This window comes from Colias croceus, chromosome 22 (genome assembly GCF_905220415.1).
Source record: "Colias croceus chromosome 22, ilColCroc2.1".
NCBI lineage: Eukaryota > Metazoa > Arthropoda > Insecta > Lepidoptera > Pieridae > Colias > Colias croceus.
The window spans coordinates 1,321,318-1,347,142 of record NC_059558.1 but is presented as its reverse complement, the minus strand read 5'-3'; the positions used below and the strand labels follow the sequence as shown (position 1 = coordinate 1,347,142).

The 25,825-nt window shown below is 34.6% G+C and overlaps 1 protein-coding gene across 25 annotated transcripts in view; it reads right to left on the bottom strand.

The window, feature by feature from the left end:
- The window catches only part of LOC123701748 (microtubule-actin cross-linking factor 1), a 266,616-nt gene that overhangs the window by 57,549 nt on the left and 183,242 nt on the right, over positions 1–25,825 (bottom strand). For 14 of the 25 annotated variants that reach the window (XM_045649278.1, XM_045649270.1, XM_045649274.1 and 11 more), the window contains exons 1-14: positions 8,508–18,743; positions 6,458–6,604; positions 6,202–6,306; positions 5,839–5,957; positions 5,476–5,674; positions 4,698–4,925; positions 4,144–4,281; positions 3,316–3,539; positions 2,729–2,932; positions 2,123–2,323; positions 1,706–1,808; positions 1,272–1,379; positions 732–875; positions 136–238 (exon numbers count right to left, since the gene is read on the bottom strand). In XM_045649278.1, the coding sequence (XP_045505234.1) occupies positions 136–238; positions 732–875; positions 1,272–1,379; positions 1,706–1,808; positions 2,123–2,323; positions 2,729–2,932; positions 3,316–3,539; positions 4,144–4,281; positions 4,698–4,925; positions 5,476–5,674; positions 5,839–5,957; positions 6,202–6,306; positions 6,458–6,604; positions 8,508–18,719 (12,235 nt within the window). In that variant the 5' untranslated portion in view covers positions 18,720–18,743. The other 11 variants (XM_045649283.1, XM_045649291.1, XM_045649282.1 and 8 more) reach the window with 2 other exon arrangements.

The window sequence follows — 25,825 nt, the reverse complement described above, 5'->3', positions numbered from 1 at the left end:
TCACTTTCTAATGTTACATGACAAAAAGATTAACGAATGCTTTTAATTTATTGTTTGTTATCTCTTCCACGACGTACGTTTTACTACTAAATAAAATAAGAATAATAATAAAAATATATTAATTCTAATACTCACTAGGTGTATGCCGCTTTGTAGGGCTGTAGACGTGTCTGCGACGCGGAGATTCTGCTCTTTCACCGCGAGACAATGCCTCGTAGACTGCGCCTGCTTCGTTCAACTGAGAAAGAAAGCATTAGCTATTTATACTGGGTTTTTAAATAATCAACCAAATACTGTTTTAAGAGATGGATCTTTTCAGAGAAAAAAACGAAAATCTTAATTATTTTATATTTTATATATTTTATAGTTTGGTCAAATTGGACTGAATAATACGGGTACCCTTGCATTATTAGCAAGAAGCGGAAAATTAAACCGAGTTAGATATATGCTAATGTATTGAAATTATGCAAAAAAATGCAATGAAAATTATAACTAGATAGAACAATATAACCAAATCACCAACTACCCTAATTAAAAAAAAATCTACATTTCCATACAAATTCCACAAATCTTTATCATTACAATTGAGCAAATATATAGGTAGAGTTTCTTGCCGGTTCTTCTCCATAGATACTGATTTCCGAATCGGTGGTAAATGTTAAAATATGTAATGACGATTCAAAAGTGCTTCTAGAAGAAGTCTAATTGAATAAATAAATGTTTGATTTTACCTTATCAACAGTAATAGAGAAGTCCCTATAATCCTTAGCGATTGGTCGTATTTCGTCCATTTGCTGTTTGATCACGTCCAAGTCGACCGCGACCGGTCGTAGGTGGGCCACGCGGGTCTCCATGCTTTGGAGCCATTCTAGGACCTGGAAACGATTTGTGGTTTAGAATAAATTAGGAAAATAGACATTTAGTAAATTGGTTCATGAGAATTATAACACTGGGTTCGAAACTGAAAACTAAAAATAATTAGTAAGACTTTTTCGCAAGGCTCTATTAAGTGAAAAAGTTTGACAAACACAAACCCCACAAACATTAGCTAATAAATACTAATGCTTAGAGGTAAAATTATCAGTAAATTTACAGAAAATAAACTGGAAAGGTTTTTTAAACATAAATTTTGTTATTTTGTATTTAGTGTGCAATAAAGAATTTATAGTTCATTCATTTAAATTTTGAGCGGGATTGAACCCGTGTCTATCATTTGAGCCACCTCAGTTCAGCAGTTCTATTCATCAATTTAAGATTAAAAAAAAACATACCTGTGAGCGCAGAGTTTCGTATTGGTTCAATTGATCGCTCTTTTGCTTGGACAGTTTTTGTTTCTCTTCCAGACTTGTGTTGAAGTCACGCCATTGGTTCTCTATGGCCTGTAAAAATGAATTGTATAAATGATATTTAACTGTGACTATTAATTGTAGATTATTTTTTAAAAAAATTGTAAAATAACAATTAAGCATCAAACAAAGCTAAGTGAAATTCGAACTAATAATATACTATAAAGGGTGGTGTCGATACATTTTTTGCATGCAAATTTTTAACTCGTCATAACCATCTCACTAAAACCACTTACAAATATATTATATCCCCATTACCCATTCTAAATACCAAATTACTTTTACAAGAAATAATTAACAAACCTATACACCCCAAAAACTCTAATTTCCTATACATTTAAACAATTTTTCAATCTTACCTTCAACTTGTCCCTAACTACGTGCGTGTCTGTGACATCCTTCTTGGCGACCAACTGTCGACCGGCGCGAAGGCATTCCTCTACTAGCGGCATGTTCTTGTCTCTGGACAATAATATATTATAAATTATTAGAAAATATATTTTTTTAATTCCTGTGTTAGTGAATCAATAAAAGTAAAATATGCTATATATTCCTTATATGACTGTATTTAAAATGTTTATTTCTTTGATGAAGACGAAAAAGAAAGAAAACATGTTTGGGTTGGAAAACATGGTGACATGAATTGACGTTATGTTTTAGCAAAGTTAGTTGTTTAGTCAATTTCTACGTCAAAATGATACATTTACGCATATCGAAAAAAAAAAACAATAAATTGTTAATGCGGGTAGTTTCAAATTTAAAATCAATATAATCACCTAGCGTGCGCCAAATCGCTCAGTCGTGCGGCGAGCTCCGCCTGCGACAGACGCGCTAATTCCCTTCCATCTGACATTTCAACCAACTGCGCATGGGCAGTATCAAGTTTAGCCGCTTGGTTGGTCCATTGGGTCAATTCTGACATCACCTCGTCTAAGAACTGACCGCGGTGGGTCACGCGTTCGACGAGCTTCTCGTATCTGTAAGATAATAAAAAGAAATAATTATATTCTTCGCAATTTAAGTCATATTAAATTAAACCCGACCATATTTGGCCTTATGCATGTCATTTTTTTAGCCAATATAAATATAATGGTAAACTAAATCTTGGAAATTTCAAGAATCTTCTTCAATTTGCATTTATTGAAGTGAAATGTCTTTATGCACGTTGAGAGTAAAATATCAAGGTCTCATGACAATACCGTCACGTGACGTACGGCGACGATTTTGCTATCTTTGATTCTTACCAAAGAAGTTTCACTCCTGACACGTGTGCTCGACACAAACTTTTTTTTTTTAATTTCTACTATCTTTTAAACCTGGTTTTCTCACCTAGTATACCTTTTTAATTGTCTATTATCTTTTAAACCTTGTGTTAAACTCACCTAGTATACAAGTCTTGAGCGCGTTGCTCCAGCTTATTAGCTATTCTAGCGTTAGAAGGAGTTCTAGCAGCTTCTCTAGCTGCAGCCGGTAATTGCGCTAAAGCAGCTCGTCTAGCTTCTACTTCCCCTTGCACCATGCGATGTTCCCGGATTTGCTCGTCTAAACGCTCGCGAATTAGAGACGCGGGTTTTGACTGTTGACTCCTGGAAAATGGTACATTTATTGTAGAACATGTATTTAATACGTGTAATAGTTTTAAAAAGGGTGAAAGTATAGCTCATTTGGTGTAAAAAAAAAAAAAAAACTTTACCTAGCCGAAACATATTAGTTTCATAACTATTTGACATTTTTTTTTTGCTTTGCCAAATTCTTCGGGTAAACGATTAAAATGTAAAAAATGGGGGGGGGGGGGGGTTAACCATTTATTTATTTCATAAGACTTCTTATGAAAGCACTTTTGAATCGTCATAACATTGTTAACTCAGGTCCCGGAACCACAGACACAATAGATTTTCTATTGTGTCTCTGGGCCCGATCGGGCCGCTTGGAGCTCAATGGGCTATCATTTACTACTATGTCTACTCACTTATAATTATTCTCAGCTTGCGCCAACCAATTGGCCTGAGTCTCAGCTGCATCTTGTAGCCCCTGGCAGTGCAACAACGCAGCTTCCAACTCCCCACACTTGCCCGCTATCGCTTCACTGATCTCCCCGTAACGTTCCTGTAACTCGATGACGGGCACTTCTAGTTGACGTATTTCTGATGGTGTCAGGTTGCCTTCTAGCGATTTTACTAGCTGGTCGCAGGCCTGGAAACAAGATTAGGGCATAAATTAGGGTAAATTAAGTATAGTCAGGAATTTTTATTAATTTAATTATTCATAGATATCACATGTTTTTACAGGTCATCTTAATATATATATCTTAATATATATAAATCTCGTGTCACAATGTTTGTCCTCAATGGACTCCTAAACCACTTAACCGATTATAATAAAATTCGCACACCATGTGCAGTTCGATCCAACTTGAGAGATAGGATAGGTTTTATCCCGGAAATCCCTCGGGAACGGGAACTATGCGGGTTTTTCTTTGAAAACGCGGGCGAAGCCGCGGGCGGAAAGCTAGTAATGCTATAGGAATTATTTTAAATATTTTTCATAGTACAAATCTGAATGATATCTAAATTTTAAAAATGTATAAATGAGCATTTTATAGAAGTTTTATAGTTACAGTTCTCAAAATAGAAAGTGTGTGTGTGTGTGTGTGTGTGGAAATGTATCTTTACATTACATGCATAATGCTTTGTAGTTGTGTGTATATTTGAATGTGTGTGTACTAATAAATTTTCCATTGTTATTATTCCAACATAATTATGTGTGTGTAAAAGTGTTTACTACAATTCCAACTTACATCTTTAGCGTTATCAACGAGTCTGCCCTGCGATAATATCTCGCTGTGTAACGTCTTCGCTCTGGACAGTTGTGTTTCAACAGAGCGCGGGTCTCCAGCCACCGCTTCGGATAGTACTGTGCGGATTTGCGGCTCCAACTGTTAGAATGTGAATATATTATACATAGTTATAATGTTTATATGCATACAATTGGACGTAAAATATGTGAATTTTGACTTTGGTTTAGTGTCAATATTGCATCAGAAGTAGAAATAAATAAATTTATTAAAATAAATGGTTGTCTTTTAAATATTCCATCATAGTCAAGTACATATCTTTCTTTTTTTTTCAATCGTTGCGCACGCGCAGCTAACTGCGTTTCTTCTAGCTGTACACACTCTTCCATACACCACCACTCAAAACGTGCACTCATATCATTTAATACTTCAGCAAATCATCATTCAAACGCACATTCATACCATCCCATACTTTTACCCCCCTTTCCCTCCCACTCACCGAACATACTTTCCCTCCCTCTTCCCCCTCCCCCCTCCACTATTTTACCCCGACTCACCGAATGCATCCATCTTTGTGCCCTCTGCAACGCATCCGAGTACCTAGCAGCCCCCTCACTTGCAGCTCTGAGTCTATCCAACAATCGTTGTGCTCGTGCAGCCAACTCCGCGTGTCTGCGTCTAGCAAGTCCAGCCCGTTCCCGAACTGCGCCTTCACCGCCAGCGCTTACGTGCGCAAGACGGGTGGGCAGAGATGTTCGGTATTCGTTCAGGATTGATAGGAATTCCTGTATAGAACACGGACAAATCAGTCATTTTATAGTTTACGTTTAAATGAAAAAGCTCAACAGTTCGCCAAAAAAATATATGTAAAGATCATAAGGAATGATGTTTACAAATCAACGTCAAACTTCTATTTTGTAATAAGTAATTCGAAAACGTCCCACCAAGTTTAAACAACACCAAATTTAATAATGTCCAGTGCTATTTATTTATAATTCAATAATTAATAGCCCAATCTATACTTATCTCTGGAAAATTTTTCTTAATTTATAACATGTGCGTATTTGTAACACGGTTATTTTTATTCCATTAATAAAGTAAAAGTTCACTTTATTGATGGAATAGAAATAACCTTGTTACTACTACTTCTCCGATATGTAAAAAACATTAATATTACATCAATTTCACAACATCAGAATATGTTATCTTGTCTGCCAGATATAAATGACAAATAATCCTATCCAAGATCTTCAGAATTTGGTTAATCTGGTCTTTCATATACTCTGGCATATCTACTTCTTGTAAACCTAGCCTTTAATCTAGTTTTACTCATACCTTGCTCTCATCGACGAACTTCTGCGCGGCCATAGTTATGAACCGCAGGTCCGCTTGGTGCGCGATAACATCAGACACGAATTCCCGTACATCGTTACTTTCTCCGGAAATATTGTCCACTTTAGAGAGAGCCACTTCTTTATCTTCTAGTGTACGGAACGCACCGTCCATCCAGGTGTTGAAGGCGTTTAATTCGTTCCTGGAAGTTATTTATTATCATTTAAGTGAAGAGTGCAAATCATTTAGTGGAAATTTTTGGTTGTATTGGTAATGATAGAAGTTGAGTTAAAGAAGAAATTCTGCTAATGGAATACTTCCTGTATGATTTATACCAAAGTCAAGATAAGTTACAAATTAACTTACGTGAATTTGCCAAGTTCATCTCTAGCGACGACAAGTCGTCTGAGCATCTTATCGCACTTCTCTGTGCACCTGTCGCAGCGCTGCTTGAGCTGTCTCACACCGCGTTCCAGTGCTGCCACCTATGAATAAGTAAAAAATACGTTTTTTAAGTTTAATAGTATGAATTTCATATAAAACAATAGGGCACCAATTTTATTTTGTGATCGTTACAAAATATTTTTTTCAATAAACAAATATTTCAACGACAATCAATCATCAATTTAAATACGATATCATTTCTAAAACCAAGCTAAACTTATCTTTTACAAATTACAATTTCTATTAACTCTAGCCAAGGATTATGTATCTAAAATCATCTCTTACCTCATGAGGCGCCAACACATCACTGCCGGAGACGAGCAGCTGCTTGGCCTGGTCGGCGCACGCGGACACTTGGCGCTGGTGGCTCTCTAGGTCATCCTTTATTAACTGCAATTAAGATATAAGGTAAGAAACAAAATGTAAAAGAAAAAAAGGTAGCAGAATTCAATTTTATTGGCATAAGCCATCTTTACTTAAAAGGATTGGCGGTTAAGTACCGTGAATGTAGCAAAAGAAAATTTATTAAGCTTAGCCATACCTTCAGTATATTGATCTGGTTTCGTAGTTCATCCATATCTTCCTTAACAGCTTCTTGGTTAGCCAGCCTCTCTTCCACAACCGCGATCCATTCCAACAATTTTGATAGAGTCTCATCGCAAAGTCTGTACTTCTCTTCGACTGCTTGCTACATTTGATACAAACGTGTTAATAACAATCTAAATAAGTCATTGTAAAATGGGCTTTATTAACATGCCCATAGCGTCATAATTACACTATCTACGATGCGTTTGTACATAATGCATCTAACTAGTTTGCAGTGCAGTCAGTCACTGTAAATCTAAAAGGTGCGAAATACAAACAGTGGTATATACGATGAGCGCTTTTGAATGTTCAAGTCGAAGACGTTATAGTCTAGTACCCAAGAAGCCTTAACTACAAGCACAACTACACAGTAGAAACGATGCCTAGAACAAATGCGACACGACATCCAATATACAAAGAGCGTGATGGTAGAAAAACACAAAATGTATTTGTGCATCAGTAAATAACAAAAGTGCAAGGAAGCGTGGCATGCAAGCTGTGAACACAATTGCAAATGCCAAAATTAAAGGTTAGCAAAAACATTTCGACATTTGCAATCAGTAAGAGCATAGTAATGGTATCAACATCTTCAGTTTTATTAATAACTTTGTATTAGAGTTAAATGTTAAGAGCATAAAAAAGAAAAGAAATACCTCAGGAGATATCTGAAACTCAAGTTGTTTGTAAAGTAACGTAAGATAGTAAATGTACATTTAGATGAGATTTTTAACGATAACATTGTACTTAATTCAAAGAGAGGTCTTATTTCATTTGTTCTATCATAATATCAAACATAAAAAATAAACAACAGAAAATGCGACAACAAATGAAATAAGTTCTCATCGAGACGCTTATTTAAAAGACGATAATGAATTTATAAATACTACCTTTGTATTTGTGTTCGGAGAAAATGTTTTACCATTTGATATTGTGAATGTTTGCACCGCGAGATTCCGCCTTATAACCGACATCAATATAACTTAGCGTCATTCATGTATTCCGAAATATATTGTGAACAAACATACGTTTCACGGAATGAGTACATCGGAACGTAAAGTCATAACGCTAATCGATTTATATAATAATAACCCAGCCGTCATACATCGCTGGTTTCCAAATGAGAAAGCGAACATAGGAAAGCGAAAGATCGATGACACAGGTCAGGACATTGGGTCCTTTTCGATCTCTCTTAAACATTCTTAGCACAAAGTGATTATGGATGTTAGGTATTTTGCGAAACGGTGATGGTTCTTTAAATCGTCGTTAATATGATCCCTCAAAGGCAAGCATTCACGATTTAGCTCAAAAGGGCTCTTTAGCATCGCAGGCAACGGCTGGAAATAAAAAACAACATACATCGAGCCTTATTACAAATGTGAAAGCACATTTTCCTTTGCAATTGAACGTTTCCAATAAAACTATGGCCCTGCATTATGAAAACCTTCATATACCATCAAAAGTTTAACACATTAATTTCAATAATATTTTAATACTATATTTGGGTATATCAAGGTCCCAGACAAAAAATAAAAAATGTGGAAAACCGTCAATTGTAAAGCATACTAACCTAAACTTAAGCATCTAAAGACGAACACAAGTCAGGTTAAAGATAATCAAAAAGTTTCACAATCACTAAGAGAAAGCAAACATTGTGAAAATATAATAATCAAATATTGCAAGAAAATAATTACATATCACAAGTCAAATTAATCAGTGAAAATAAACATTCTCTATGCTATAATAACAATGTGTACGTGCTTAATTACGAATTATTAAAACTCTAAAAGACGTTTGGATGACTTATGTTTTAATGGTAATGGTTGAAATTTTGTCATAAACATATAATGTGTCCATCGATATAATATGTTTGTGGGTGTTGTGCCATGCTATACTTAAGCCACACGCTTAAACAAGATAGTTCACCATTTAAAAGTGGAAAAGGAAAATCAAAGCAACACCATTGCTTTATAAAAGCACAACAATTTTAAATAAAGAAATAAACTTACCCTCGTTTCTGCTGGCAGTAAGTAACCCTTCTTAAACGCTTTGACTAAATCGAGACTGATTCCTTTCTTCGGATCTATGGTTAGTTTTCCTTCGACTGGATTGATAAGCTGTTGTTCGATCGCTTGTACCAATGGCAATATTTTTCCTGTCTCTGGTTCTTTCACAACTGTACTAGATGGATCAACAATTCCCTGTTGAATTGCTTCGCCTAGTGTCAATCTCTTTCGATCAATAACGCTTGTTGTGATAAACGGATCATTAAGAGCTCCAGTTGTTGGATTATAAATTCCAAAATTGATTGTTTCAATGAGACTGAAGCTCTTCTTAGGCGTCATAAGGAGACCTGATTCGATAGCCGCGCCTAACGTATTTAGTTTTGATGTTTCTGTGTCTAGGATATTGCCTTTCTCAGCATCCATTAGCCCTTTACGGAACGCTTCGGGAAGCTTAACTAACCTCTTTTTGAGATTATCTTTTATGAGCGCAGTATCTGGATCTATATATCCCATAATCGCGGCATCTTTAATCGTTAGTACTTCGTTGGATTCTGGGTCAGTGAACCGAGCGTTACTGATATTAAGATGACCTTCCTCTATCGCTTGCTCAAACGTTAGTGGTTGTCTAACGTAAACTATCAAACTATTTTCAAAAGTAAAACAAAGTGTTTTTGACCTTTGTGTATCAAACATACCTTTAACATTTTTATCGATTATGCCTTCAGCGATACCTAATTTAAGCGGAATGTATTTATTTTTGTGTGGGTCTTTTATTAACGCCGTTTCTGGGTCTATAAATTCATATTTTATTGCTTCGTCTAAAGTAAATTCACGTAGTAACGGCTCCTTAGAAGAAGAAGTGTCTGGAACGTATCGTTTTGAAACAGTTTGACCTGTGAGCGGTTGTACAACAGTAACAAGGAGACCTTTATCAAATGCAATATCAAGACTGTAAGTTTTCTTTGCTTTAGTATCAAGTACTCTTGCTTTATTAATATCAACATCGCCATGCTGAATAGCTACTGGTAATGGTTTGAATTTGCCGGTAGAACTGTCTTTTACAACAGTTAATTCAGGATTAAGAAGCCTGATGTCAATGGCTTTTTTGATATCAACAAATTCATTATTGCTAGGATCTACTATTTTTCCATTGTCAGCCCTAAAGAGACCATTCTTAATTATTTCCTCTAAACTAAGATCCCTCTTTGAAGTAACAATTAAGCCCCGATGTTTAGCATCTAATAGATTTATTTGACTACCATTAGGCAAAATATAAACACTGTGATTTTCATCGATGATACCCGTTTGTATTGCTTCGGGTAATTTAATATATTTGCTAGTGGGAATATGTTTAATAAGAGATGTTTCAGGGTTAATTAACTCTTCGTTAATTGCACCTACAAGCGGTATTTTTCTCTCAGATACGGGATGTATAAATACCATTTCCGTTATATCATACATATTCATAGCTAACGCATCATAAAGAGAGAACCCTCCGCTTTCTATGTCAACAATAAGACCTAAGCTCATTGCTTCAGACAAAGGTATTTGAATGTCAGAACTTGGTTCTTTAAACTTACCACTTCTACGATCAATTATGTCACTACGGCAGCACTCCGCTAAAGTTAAAGGTTTCTCAGATTTTTTATCGAAGTAGCAAAGATATTTAGGACTTATTATAGATCGCCTGATAGATTCGTGCAGTGTAATTTTGCGATTTGTAATGGGATCAATAATTTTACCGGTGTTATCATCATAAATACCCTGGTGTAGTGCTCTTTGTAAACTTATAGGAGCTTTTCCGTCGACTAATAAACCTATTTCGAACGCTTTACGCAAGCTAATTTCCTCGTTATCGTTATTAATATTTTTAATTTTACCTGTATTATCATCTATAACCCCAGTTTCAATAGATTCAGCAATACTGATTTTATCCCACTTACCAAGTCTATTATCTTGTATATGAACAGATTGCGGGTCAATGAGATTCATTTTAATAGCTTCCGAAAGGGTGTATTTCTTACCAGTTTGTGGGTCCATAAAGAGACCTGTGATTTCATTGTAAACACCTTTCTCGAGCGCCTCAATAAGTGATAATGGTCGTCGCACCTCAACTAAAATACCTCTCTCAAATGCTTCTCTAAAATCTACTCTTTCTTCACCTAACAGAATAGTACCTGTTCTACCATCTACAATACCTTTATCCACGGCGAATTCAAACGGTATAACTTTCCCACCTACGTGTACTAAAGTTGACTGAGGATCTATCATTCTCTTTCTTATAGCTCTATCAGTTTGAATCTTATCTTTGCTTTGTGGGTGTGAAAACTTGCCAGTTTTAGGATCATAGAAACCTTTAAATACGGCTTCAGGTAAACTAAGTTTGCGTTTTGCTGGAACAATCAGACCACGTTCCGATGCGTCTGTTAAAGATATCTTATCACCTTGAACCGGATCCATTACTTTACCTTCTTTAGAATCTATTATTCCTACCTTGATTGCATCACTGAGAGTTATTATTTCCCCAGTTACAGAGTTCCTAACAGTAAGCGCCTCAGGATTTATATTACCAATTTTAATTGCATCCTCAAGAGTCATTGTTGCATTATTAATTGTTAGGAGACCTGTTTCTGGGTCATAAAAACCTTGTACTAACCCTTCCTGTAATGTCCAGGGCTTTTGGTCTTTAAACAAGTACCCTTTTTCAGAAGCATCTTTGAAATTTAAGTGAGGCGAAGTGATAACGCCTTGTTCTAAATCTACAAGACCTGACTTGACTGCTTCATCAAAACTAATAACTGCATCAATATTGTCGTCTTTTATTCTAACGTTAGACGGATCTACAAGCTTATTTTCGATTGCTTTATTTAATGTTATAATTTCACCGGTTCTAGGGTCAAGAACTTTACACGTGTCCGGAGAATAGTAACCTAATTCGATTATATCAAACAAAGAATATGTTATAGATTTTGTTGCCACGAGGCCCTTTTTCAGTGCTTCGTCTAATGGAATGTCTTTACCAGTCTTTTTGTCTGTAATTTTACCTGTTTCAGGATTCAATAATTTAGTTTCAAGCGCTTCTGATAGTGGAATATATTTTTCTAGCGACGTATCCTTGATTTCAGAAATAGTAGGATGAATAATATTCTTATTGACTGCATCACCAACTGTCACTAATTGTTGGGTAGTAGTATCTTTAATTTTTCCTGTTGATGGTTCATACATATCTTTTTCAATTGCAGCTTTTATGGAAATAGGTCTTCGTGTAAAGGTAAGAATACCTTGTTGAATGGCAACTGTGATTTCAATTATTTCTTGCGTTTCAATTATGATAATGACTCCATTGTTTATTTCTATTATTCCACGTTCTAAAGCATCTGATAAAGTTAGAGTTTCATTAGTTCCTGGAACTAGTATGTGCAATGTGTCTTGATCAATAATACCTTTCTGAATAGCTTCTGAAATAGGAATCAATTCACCACTATTTGCATCTTGAATTTCCCCGGTTTTGGCATTATAGAGGCCTTGTTCTAAAGCAGATTCAATTGTGAATTGTTCTGTGATAGTAACATCTTCGGGTTTTTCCACTATCCAACCGATTTGTACACATTCCAAAAATGAGACACGTTTTCCTGTTTTTGGATTAACCATATGGCCAGTTAATTTATCAATAATGGGCCTCGAAATAGCTTCATCAAACGGAATGAATGCGTCTGATTTAGAACTCAGGTCCTTTACTAAAATTGCTTTGGGATCAAACACTTTCAAGCCATATACTAGTTCTTCAAATGTAATTTTGGATCCTGTCTCGGGATTCAAAAATATTTGCTTTTCGATATCATATATACCCATTTCTGAAAGTTCTTCGGGAGTAAGCTTTGTTGAAATACATAGTCGTGTTTTTGGTTTAGACATACGAACGATAACACAATTTTTAGAAACAACATCAACGGGAGTGAATCTACTAATTTGCTCTTGGTCTAAAGAATCTTGAACAGTCAGCGGTAACTCAGTACCATTTAATATAATTCTACAAATTTTCGGTTCTATTTTACCTTGTGCAATAGCGTCAATTAATGGTATATTCTCGAAAATAATTTGAACCGGTTCCTGCTTTTCTTTCGTAACATTGTTTTCTGTTATTTCTTCTATTACTCGTAATGGTTGTTTTTCCGCCTCTATAAGCATAGCTGATACAGCTTTGGCATCGCTTGCTTGCTGGCCATTTAACTCCATCTTTGGTTTTTGAACTTTAAGTAAATCACTTTCATCAGTTTCAGATATTGGTGATTTTGAAATGTCAATAGTTGGTAGAGAAGCTAATTTATTTTGAGGTTGTTTAACGACCGACGAGCTTTGTGTTTGTTTCTTGTCATCGTTGATTGCATCTTTAACAATACTTATTGCTTTCGATGCTGCTAGAATGGGAGCACCAACTATAGCAACCAAACCAAGTTTAGCAGCATCAGCAAATGTCATGCTGTTTCCACTTTTGTCTTTTATTTCTCCAGTATCTTTATTCAGTACACCTTTTCTTACTGCGTCGTCTAAACTTATTTGTTTTTGATTTGTAGGATCTATAATTGTAATTTTCTCCGATGAAATTATGCCCTCATTAATTGCTGATAGTACATCGATCACTTTACCGGACTCAACGATAACAATTTTATTTTCCGTTGCATCAAAAATAACACCAGGCGCTACTTCCACTTCTTTAACACTATCTTGCGTTGTAATTGGAAGTTTATTTTGATTTATTAATTCTTTGCTATTTACTGTTTTCTCAATAATAGTCTCCCCATGAGGTCCTGTTTCTTTTGCAATGGTTTCCTTTTTAGTGCCATCGCCTTGTGAATCGATGGGTTTTTCTCCTGGAGAAGATTTAGCCGTCTCTCCTGGAGTCGCTTTTTGGAATGAATCAGATTCAACTAATTTATCTGTAATGTTTTGCTTTTCACTAGGCTGAGCACCAAGCTGTTTATCTTTGTCGGATGGTATTGTTTCTGTTTCAGTCCCTATGATCCCACCGGATACAATTGTGGTAATAGAATGTTGTTGTTCAATGACGTTTTCTGATGTTACACGCTTATTTATTGGTGTTGTTACTTTTTGACTCGATGTTTCCTCCGTTTCCAATACCGGAGTTTTTTCTGATTGATTTGTTGGTACTGTGGCAATTTTATTTTGCTTTTTGTCGTCATTTAAATGGTGTTTTTCGTCTGCTTTCGGAACGGGACTGGATAACTGACCTAAAGCGCTTTCTTGTTCTTTCATAATGAATTTCGAAGTTTCGTTTTCTAATTGCTTGATTTGTTTAGGTTCTGTTTTACTATCTTTGTGTAATATATTTTTATTTTCAGATGAAGTAGTCATCCTATCTGTTTCATCCAACGGTTCATGTGCGGGTAAACGCTTATTTTGCGAGTCAGACTTAGCTTCAATTTGCGGTGTTAATTCTTTATCACCTCTTTTCTTAACTGCGCTTGTTTCGTCATCATTTGATTTCTTAATAGTTTCTATCTCTTTTAGATTAGAAATAGAAGGTTTGGGCTTAATGTCGTGTTCTTTCTTGGTTGTTGAAACATCTGGAACAGTGATCTCATTTTGCTTAGGTTTCATTATCTTATTAGAAATAGCTTTTGCACCTTCTACGACTGCCATGCCTGCTAATACTGGTGCACCTACAATAGCAATTAAGCCCATTTTAGCTGCCTTTTTAATATCAACGGATTTACCTGTTTCAGGTTCCCTAAGTTTACCAGTTTTACAATCAATTAATCCTGTATATACAGCTTCTTGTACAGTAACTGGTCTACCGGCGTTAATATCGTAAATTACAGAATCAGGATTAACGATTTTCTTTTCTAATGCCTCTTTTAATGTTAATACGTTATTTGGCGATGTTGGATCTCTGAATTTCTGTGACTTTTCGTCAAAAAGTAGATCAAACGCTTCATTCAAATCTAACATTTCCATCTCTTTTTTTGGTGTTTTCTTATCTGCTTCTTGTGGAACATCAGTATTTAATAATCCACTATTCACTGCTTCTGTTATTGAATAAATTTCACCAGTATTAGGATGTGTAAAGGTACCTTTTTCAATATTGATGTAGCCTAGATCAACAGCTTCACCAAAGTTAAAAGTCGTGTCACTGGTAATAAAATGTTCTTTATTAGTTTGTTCATCGCGAACGATTCCTCTACGACGAGCTTCATCCATAGTGATAATTTCACCGGTTTTGATATTTTGTACTTCATTTGCACTAACTAAAACATAATCTGCTAAAAGTTCTACCATTTTTGTTGTTACGGTGTGTTCCGATGAAAAAGTTTCTGTAATTGTCGTTATTACATCACTAACGTCTGTGTTTGGTTTCACGACGAGTAATCCTTGTTCCAAAGCTTTATCAATAGGCATACGCTCCTTTGTTTTTGGATCAGTAAAGGTGCTATTATTAAAATCTATTAAGCCATCTTTTATTGCATCGTCAATTTTAGTTGCCGATGAATCATGAGGATATGGAATAGCCATAATCAAATTTCTATCGACCGCTTTGCTTACCGGTATACTTTCATTTTTAAGTGGATGCTTGAATATTCCTGTTTTTTGATCTAACACATTTTGTTTTATTGCAACTGGAAGGGTCATAGCAGCTGGAGGAATGTCCGAAATAATCTTTGATTCGGGGAAAACTTGCATGTTTACTGCAGATAATAAATCTATAGGGCCTTCGCTTGTTTTGACAGCGTTTCTTTCGTGATCAATAATATTTCTGTCAATAGCTTCACAGATTGTTATCGAATTATTTGGACCGATTGAGATACACGACAAGGGATCAATAATATCACAAATAATAGCTTCTCTTATGCTCAAATGAGCTCCAGTTTCAGGGTGAATAATTTTACCGGTGCTTGGGTCAAGCAAACCTTGTTCTAATACTTCTGGGATTGTTAAGCTTCTAGCCAACGGAAGTAATATTTCATTTTGACCCTCTTCATCCAGCAGACCTCTTTTAATAGCTTCCTTGATATTAATCACATCTCCACGCACAGGATCTCTTATTTTTCCCTGTTTCGCATCAATCAAACCTACTTCGATTGCTTTTCCAAGTGTAATAGGATCTCCATTTTGCTCTTTGAGCATTTTAATTCCGTCCAACAATTTTTCAGTTTTTTCATCAATTATTTTTTTATCTTTTGCCTCCGAGGGCAAAATTACGTGTCTTCTTAGTTTTTGTAATACTTTAGGTTTTAATTCACCGGTCATTTTTCCAGTTGAAGATGATGAAACATTATTAATGTATTTTGGTTTATCATTTTGCTGTACTTTAGATATCTCTACAACTTCTTGTTTAATAAGTCTATCTTGACCTAATGTTTTTGCAACGTTATTTCTATCCATCGTTAAACTATTTTGTATAGACTCTACAGTTATAAATCCTTCTGATACTGCTGCTCCCACTGACAAGGGCTTTGATATTCCTTTAGTTGTTATATCAACATTGGTTACGTCTGATGGCGATGTATCTTTAATTGCTGCCTTATATTTTTTATATGTGGTTGAGTCAATAATACCTTTTTCATGAGCTTCATCAATTGAAATAGATTCTCCCGTGTTAGGATCAATTACAGTTGATGTAATTACTCTTCTGATCGTGATATTGGATTCAGTTGTAGAGTGGTCCATTGTCATGTTATCATCATCGTTCGGAGTTCTCGCTCGTAAAGATTCTTCATATTTTTTGTAAGTTGCCGGATCAACTAAACCACGCTCATAAGCTACTTCCAACGGTAATTCCTCACCCGTATTCGGGTCTACTACCATAGTATTCTTCACAACTTGAATAACTTTTGACGCTGCAACAAGTGGTGCGCCCAAGACAGCTATCAAACCTATCTTTGTGGCATCTGCTAAACTAATTTTTTGTCCTGATTTATTTCTGTATTCACCAGTATTTTTATCAATAATGCCTTTATTTACTGCTTCATTTAATGAAATGAGCTTCTTTGTTTGTGGATCTGTTACTTTAACTGACTTTTTCGGTACAATACCCTGATTTACAGCTTCAATTATATTTCCAGAAGTACCTGAAGTCGTAGATATAACTAGTGCTGTGGAAGGATCATATATTACACCAGGTTCTACTTGAACTGGTTCTAAAGCTGTTTGGTCTTCAGAAATTAGAATACCTCCGGCGTTATCATGAACTTCCGATATTTCCATTTTATCAGGCATACCTGCCATAGACGTTATTGTTATAACTTTTTGTGTAGATTTAGATATTGTGGTAAGTTGAACGAAAATTATGTATTGTCTATCAATGGCATCTTTCATTGTCAACGGGCCGCTAGGATGTTTATATTGACCCCTACTATCTAAAATGTGAAGTTCTAAAGCTGCATGCAGAGGAAGCTCTTTCTTAGTTTTAGGATCAATAACATAAGCAGAATCAGAGTTTATTAAATTTAATTTTAAAGCTTCTTGTAAATCAAGAACTCTGTCAGTACCGGGAATAATAAATATGCCATTAACTGGATCGAACAAATTTTGTTGAATGGCGTCTTTAAGAGACCAACCTCCGCGAGGTAGTTCTATTGTATTTTTCTCTATAGTCAATGACGTAACGGAAGGTTCACTAGCGACTGAGGTTGAAGTAACAGTTCTTACTTCTCGTGAGACAGCTTCACGCGGCTGCTTAGTTTCCCTAACATAATCGGGACTTTTAATGGTTTCTGGTCGGTGGTCTTCCTGAAGTTTACTTTCAGGACTAGGTGGTAATTCTTTTATGAATGATTTTTTAGTTATTTTTAATTCAACTACTTGACCAGGAATTAGATCTTTTCTCGTTACGCGATCAGAAATTCGAGCGACACGAGGATCATTTTGATCAACACCTAACAGACCTTCATCTAAAGCTTGTTGAATTGGGAAAACAGTGCCAGTAGTGGGATCAGTAAACGTTTGCGTGTTTTCATCTATAAGACCCCGTCTTACTGCTTCAGAGAATGTAATAACTGTTTCGGAACTGTGTTTTTCACTAGTATTCGTTACGGTGACATACCTTTTAACAGTCTTTGTGACAGTTTGAATTGTAAGAGTAATGTTTAAAAGTGAATTTAACAAAGCGGCACCCTCTGGTGTAATCATATTGATTTCTACTGCTTTATTAAACGGAATGGGTTTTTTAGTGTTCACATCGAGTAAGTAACCCGATTTCGGATCGAGAATGCCTTTAAAAACGGCATCAAGTACAGATAACTCCTTTTCATTTTCGAATACACCTATCTTTCTACTAAACATTTCTAATACTTCTGGTCTTATAGTGGATACTTTTGTACAATCTTCTAAGAATACAAAATCACCGCTTTCCGATTTTAAAAACGTTTCACCATTAGCGTATTTAAGATTACCTTTACTATGCGCTACATTAAACGAAACAAACTCTCCAGTTTTAGGATCTCTAAAACCGTCTATATCGAATATAGATTTTTGCGATACTGATGTTATAAGACCGCGATCTACTGCTTCAGGTATGGTACAGATTTCACCGGTTAAATTGTCACGGAACTTATTATCAGGTAAAATTATTTTAGTCGCTAGTGCTTCTGACAGTGTAAGAAGTTGGGCAGATTGCGTATCAGTAACACATTTAATAGTATCACTATCAAGGACGCCGGTAGAAATGGCTTCCAAAATTGTGAGGTGTGACCTATTTGAAGAAGATATTATCCTACCATCATTTGTCATTAAATTTTTATCACAAACATCTTTCAACGTCATCGGCTTGCAAATAAATCGTTTATTAGCAGCCTCTTTGAAAGACATTTTTTCCTTAGTCATGTTATGAATGTACTTCGAATGTTTTGTATTTATTATATTTTTTTCTATCGCTTCAGCAAGCGTTATTTTTGTGTCATTTTTAGGGTCGACAACTTCCCTAATATTTGGATTGATCAGTTCATTTTTAATAGCTACATCTAATTGGAATCTATCACCCGAGTTCCTATCCAAAATCCAACCGTTATTGTCTACAAGATCGTGGCTAATTGCGTCAGATAGAGATAAAGCGCTCGATTTTATTTTGATAATCTCATTGTATATGAGGTAGCCCCGCTGATAGGCTTCAGCAATAGTAATGTAAGTTCCGTTGGGCAATCTGTATAGACCCCTTTGTAAATCGACCTGACCGCGGTTCACCGCATCCGATATACTCATTCCTTGTCCGGGTTCAGATTCAACAGTCACCTTAATTCGTTTCTCCGCTGGGTCTGATAGACCTTGTTCTGCATCGTACAGCTCTCTTTGAATTGCTTCTAAGAGCGTGACTTCATTTCCATCTTCCGTCATGCCGCAAGGTCCTGTTAGTCTTGCAGCTAATTTAGGATCGATGAGGCCTTCTTTTGCCGCTTGTTCTATTGTTATTGTCTGTCTTGTGTCAGGGGAAGATAGCAACCTTCCTGTTCGCACATCTAATATTCTCATACTAATAGCCTGACCAACGGTCAAGATTTCCCTAGTTTCAGGATGGACGATACCCCTGGATTCTATAATGTTTGGTCCTTCGTACATTTTGTGTACTCGTTTAAGATTTCTAATATCGGGTCTGTCGTCATCACCTATAACTGTTTTTGTTGTGTAATTGGGGGAATTTAATTTGCCATTGGTCATTGTTTTAACTGACGTGTGACCGTCTAGCTCTGTCGTGTGCGATGTCCTGACAAATCTGTGAGAGGAGAAAAAAGTTGCATTTCATGGTAAATGATACGTAAAATGATGATTGTTGTATTTAGGAGTTTATATTGGACATGGACTTACTTCTCTGTTGTGTAATGCGTTGTATACGTGTGTTCCGTGGTTGCTACGTCTTGCATATTGAATTCCTGACGGAACGAGCGTGCTGAGCGCGGCGCCATTGCCTCCACGAGGCGCTGAAAATATGATTATATTTTTAATCAAATTAATAAAGTTCTTTAAACCGAATCATAATTTTTTTTGTTTTATTTTTACTGTGAAATTTATTTTTATTAAAAAATAAATTTCACAAAGAAATAAACTGAGCCTTATCGACTTGTATATTATTTTGCTGTAATTCGTTAAATATGGAAGATTGAAATGTGAAAATTCTATAACAATCCTAGAAATAATTATTAATAACTTATTCTTATATTATAGTTTTAGCTCGGTTTAAATTTAATTCTAATTTTAATAATATAAACTAATTTTTAAGGTAACAACAAGAATGAATTTTGTTTCATTATTAACATTTGTTTTTTTTTTCGTACAGGTATAATCCCTTTTTCTCTGACGACGTATAACAAATTTGGAAATTAGTACGAACTCAAACTATATTTTAAATTTAGCAGGAAGTAAAATCTTATAATTAATTTCAAATAATACCAACCCGACACTCATACGCGAAGTCATAATCCAAGTCTTCCATTTTAATGAATGTTCACACTACCGTCTTAAACAAACACTCATGTTTCACACAAATCACAACACACAAAATACTTTTATAAAAACGATTAAAAATGTAACCTATATACAATAGAAAAGAAAAAAATCAATGATAATATTTTACTACAATTAATTAGAAATTACTATTATTTTCCGAACGCAACTGAACGCCGAAAAGTCTGTCTGAAAACTGAATGAAACTAGACGAAAAAAACGTAAGTTGTAATATCGCCGGTTCCAAAATTAAATCATTTCGTAATCGTTCCCGACGCGTCCTCACGCGGTCAGCGTTAGCTCCGAAACGTATTATTACGCATATTTAGAAAATACAACAGCTGTTTTAAGGTTATTTGAGGTTAGGAAAATGACTTGGCCATTCGATATTCGAAGGATGCGCGCGCAATCTAATGCGGTGCTGAAATGGAGCAATTGTTTTTGTCCACGTAAAAATGGGTCATGGGACGAGGTGATAAGTGTGAATATTGCATGGGAGAATGTGACACATTTATTTAAACCATCAGCAAAGGGGGACCCTGCTCTTGACACTTGCATTTCAATAGCTTTGATGTGAGTACGACAGGCTGAATAGTATAGTAGCGTTTGTAAGCACTACTTATTTGCAATTCAAATTCTCTAATCTCCTCTAATAAATTAACCTACATCAACAATTTTCAATTAATATTATGCTGAAGTGAGGATACGTTAGAAAATAATAATATTGTACGTGCTTATAGTATAAACAAAGATAATATTTATCACGATAATTAATTTTATTACCATTTATAGCAGACGTATAACTATTATTAGTTATTTGGAAATATATTTTTAATAATACGAATCGATGCTAGGATGTGTGATGTACTTATGTGATGATACCTTTTATCGATAAAAGAATACATCGCAAAACTGGGAATTTTTCAATGTTTGTAATTTTGTTTAATTAAAACAGGACGCATCCAACTATCTAAACCCATAAGTAACTCGCCGAAAATAAACAATTTTAGAACGCTACATGCTCATCCGATCTATTTATTACCTTTCCTCATTATAATTATGAGCTGTTTATAAATTGATGTTCATCAATTTTATCTTTCATCTTCATGAACTATTTTAGTCTGAGTTTAAACAAACTAATTATCGTTAGACGAAGTAACGTTTAAATGCATTACATTCATTCCATTACAACTATTGATACTCTGATTATACACATAACGAAGATTAGTAATAGGTAATTTAAAACGTAAATATTACTCCTATATTCATAGATTTTACTGCTAAGTTTGATAGTAAAGATATAAAAAAATTGTGTATGACATTCGTATGTCTTGTCCGTTTTCAATTAAATATAAGTTTGCAATGGCAATTATAATATGGCCTCAGAACATGACCTTGAGGTACACCAAAAGCGTATATAACACAACATTGTACAATACATAGCTATTGTAATTAAATGTCAATACATTATACATGTATATAAAATTTTCACATTAGCACGTAAATATAAACATGAAAATGACACATGATTTATGTAACGTTACGGATAAAATACGATCGACCACTTTATCAAATGTTATCGCGTGGTCTTCACTGTTTATATTTTTAGATAAAACAAAGTCATTTTGAATAATTTTGTTTATTTTTATATTCTTAACGATATGAGCATAACTTTTTCTAGAATAAGAACAACCAAGTGTGAAGCTTGCTATTTTTTGGATTGAAAGCCAGGTTTAAATTTGTTTGGACCAATTAATCAGGTTATTTAAATACAATGACCATTTTATAATTAATATTCACGCTATTTGATACATTAATCAGCAAAACGATCTAGGTTTTGCAATCGGTTATATCATTATGTATTTTTTACTTTTCTATTCAGCGAAGCATGCACTGGTGAATTCGTCGCAAAAACAACCAATGTACTGAATTTTCGGAGTTCAATGACCGGTCTCTTGCATCGATCGTATACTTCAGGTGTTTTTAAATAAAAATAACATTTTATAACGTCGTACGATTTTATGAGGTGTGATGTAAGTACAATATTATTCAAGCTATCAACGTAGACATAAAACTATTTATAGAAGGGTCAAATACGTTTTCTTTGCAAGAGAAACAAAGAAAAGACGCCAGGTAAATAGAAAAATTAATCTTCTTTTAATTCGGATTTTGATCATTAAGAAATTACAGCACTGTGTTTCGGAATTAACACAGATAAACATAAACAGTATAAAATATAGAAATACACCATAAACAAACGACGATGCGATGGTACTAGATAAAGAGATTATTATTAAACCATAGCCACGTGAAAAGTATTAAGTTAAAAGCAATAATTAAGAGCACGTGTTTCACATTATTATAACGGTTATCATAAGATTGATTTACTAGGAGTATTTCCAAAGATAGAATATCGATATAGAGGATAAAACAATAACTTTATTTTCCAAAATATTAGATAAAAGACGGGAGATAAATTAATATTGTAGACATATGTGGAGGCAATACACTTAGAATGTTTAGAATTATAATACTGGGGTTAAAATTTAACCTCTGTGTGACGTAATTAAAATTTACGTTTCTGTAATAGGCTAAATAAATATCGCATAATTGTATACAAATGATCATGATGTTATTGTGGATCCCACAGATATTCAAAGAAGAGTCTAATCAAGAATCTCCTCTGAATCGGGAAGTAAGACAATATGTTAATAATTAACGCCAATTACCGACAAGTAGCACTTATTGTTAAATATATACAGAATTCTTTGCAACGCTCTATTTAAAAGGAAAAGTCGCGTACTCGCATAGTAATCGGATTTGGGAAATGTAAAACGCTTAGTGGTCGTACAATCTACTTAGATTACTTGTATGAAGTTTCAATAATAAATATTGTATTTTTAAATTGACTCTAGCTGTGTCCCGCGGTTTTACCCGCAGTTCTCTGCTCCTATTGGTCTTAGCGTGATGATAGCCTTCCTTGATAAACGGGCTATCAAACACCGAAATTATTTTTCGTAGTTCCTGAGATTAGCGCGTTCAAACAAACAAACTAGCTTTATAATAATTGTATAAATTGATTTATTCAAAGTGTTTTTCTTGCAGTTTACGTCTATAATAGGGTCAAGCATTAGAACATTTCTTTTTTTATATTTGTTACTAAGCAATGATGTTTGCGCGATATATCGATTTATTCAAATAAATAGTGTTACAGATAATAAAATAATATCTTGGAATTTATACCTATAGTCAACTTGAGTATTTCCATTTTTAATGTATTACCATTTTCTGATCTACGAATTCATAAAAATACAACTAGACTTTTTATGTTCCTTTCTCATGTTTTAAAGTTAAACCTATCTATCATGAAACTAAATAATGTAAAGTGTAATTCACTATGCGGGTAATGGGTATGGAGTAACACACCAAAGTTTCGGATCGATAAGTCCTTGACATCTACGTAAAGTCATCGGTAAAGTCATGTTTTACCTAATTGTTATAGAAAGAGTTTATTTTTAACAATACTCAAGTGTTTATAAAGCTTATCAATATAACTTGTAAGAAATATCGTTGTTTGTTTGGATAATAATCTATCAATAATATAAATATGTACAGTTCCGGAAGTTTGTACTTATGTGTGCTTTTGTTTCTCTTTTACTAGAACTACTACACTACTTTGGAAAAAAATTGAAATGCAGATAGACAGAATGAGCCTCAACTTCTAAATCCACATTAAAATCGCAAATTTTACTTCCACATCGACCTTTCTTTACAACCTGTCACCTCTCTTATATCAAAAATATATCAAAAAGTTATTACAATGCACCGGCCGTAATTTTCATTCGAAACGTTCCAACTAATTACTATTCCGCTTATATCATTGGCCTTGACTCACGAAAACCGATGACCACATGAAGTCATAGGAGTGTGGCCTTGGTAATATACGTTAGTTAACAAAAATCTATTTATATAAGAACTGGTGGTGGTATATTGAAAAATCTATACATATAATAAAATCGTAGGAAAGTCAAAACTGTACATTGAATATTTTTTTTGAAAGAATACCTACTAGTGGCGTGATCTACAATAGGTACCGAAGCCAAAAACATAGTTTTTAGAATTTTTGTCTGTTTGACTGTATATATATATGTCCGGGCTAATCTCAAAAAGTACTGCATGGATTTACTTCAAATTTGGGTTTAATCCCGGAAATCTTACGGGAACAGGAACTATTAGGATTATTCTTTAACTAGGCAGGCAAAGCCGCTGGGTAGTAAGTAAATAATACCAATTTAACATTATTTTACAGAAAAACACAGACACTAGTAACACAAGTTTCACATTTATCGTTACTTTCTAGAAATGAAAGTTCAAATCATAATTTATAAATCAGGAAGCAAAAATTTTAATATTGTCCGTATTATGTTAATTGTAAGTTTTTGGAAATAATCATTGAAACTATTTTCTTCTCTCCTTAAATTTCGTATGGAGGAGGATAAGGAGTCTGCTGTCTTTAAAGTACAAGCTCTACGATCACCTTTTTCAGGCACCAGCTTCACAAATTAAACCAACTATCACCATCTTCAATCCTATCCAACCTATTATCAGCAAAACACACATGTTATCAAACAATACATACAGACAGACTAAATGTCGCGTGCGATTATAAATAGTCTGGCACGGTACACAGATCAGCTGCCAATTTGCCCATACAACTGCCACTTTTATACCAGACGATCTTTATAAACAATAGTTGTGAAATAACGACCCATTTCCATTGGGCATTAATCTTGTTCAAAAGTAACATTAGTTTAAGCCCTAATAAAATCGCAACAGGACAAGTACCTATCGTATAAAATGTGTATAAATTTCCATTTGCAACAAAAAAAATCTATTCAACTGACAGTTTCCTCGCGCTTATCTCAGAAACGACTTGACGAATTAGGATTCAATTTTTGTTGCGATATTGTGACTTATCGAATTTGGGTGCGATTTTCGTTGCGATATTGTGACAATCTTCAATTAAATTAACTGTTTCTTGAATTTTAATCAGTTCATGAATAAAGGTTATGTTTACTTAAACGCGTACGTAAATCGCAGTTACCTGCTAATTACAACTAAGATAACCGCTAATGAAACCATAGATTCGCCAAAACTCGAAGAAAAAAATCACTCACAATATAAAAATAAGTATCAAATTGGTGGCAATCCAATATTCTCTTGTAATTTAAGTGAATAAGTAAATTATAGCACGCGCGGTCAGAGTCAACTCGTTGAATTGGCCAAGGTCAGCTGATAGATCTGACCACAATACAGGATAGGGGACAAAATCTGTATGCTGTTAATATATATAAATAGAAATAACAATATTTGAGGATGTAACAACAATCGGGTGCAATATTGACACACTTTAACACAACGCATCGAGGCAAATTAGAAAACAAAAAGAGCTTATTGGTACCAGTATGTTCTATAAATTGTATAGCATTGATTTTAAGGAAAACCTTACATTTACTGATGATAATGCCACTGGAAGAATTAAGGATATAAGAACGAAGATACCCGAAAAATAATTGTTTGCTGATATGTTTATTGGGGACAAAGATAAATCGTGCGTTTAAAATTCATCAACGGATGTAGAGAGCAATTTTACAAACGCTTGGCCATTTACCTGCTACTATACTAGATTGAAAAAGATAATATATAAAACTAGCTTACCGCCCGCGGCTTCGCCCGCTTTCTCTAAAACGATTTGAGATTTAAACTATCCTATCTCTCAAGTTGGATCGAATTGCACATGGTGTGCGAATTTTATTGTAATCGGTTAAGTGGTTTAGGAGTCCATTAAAGACAAACATTGTGACACGAGA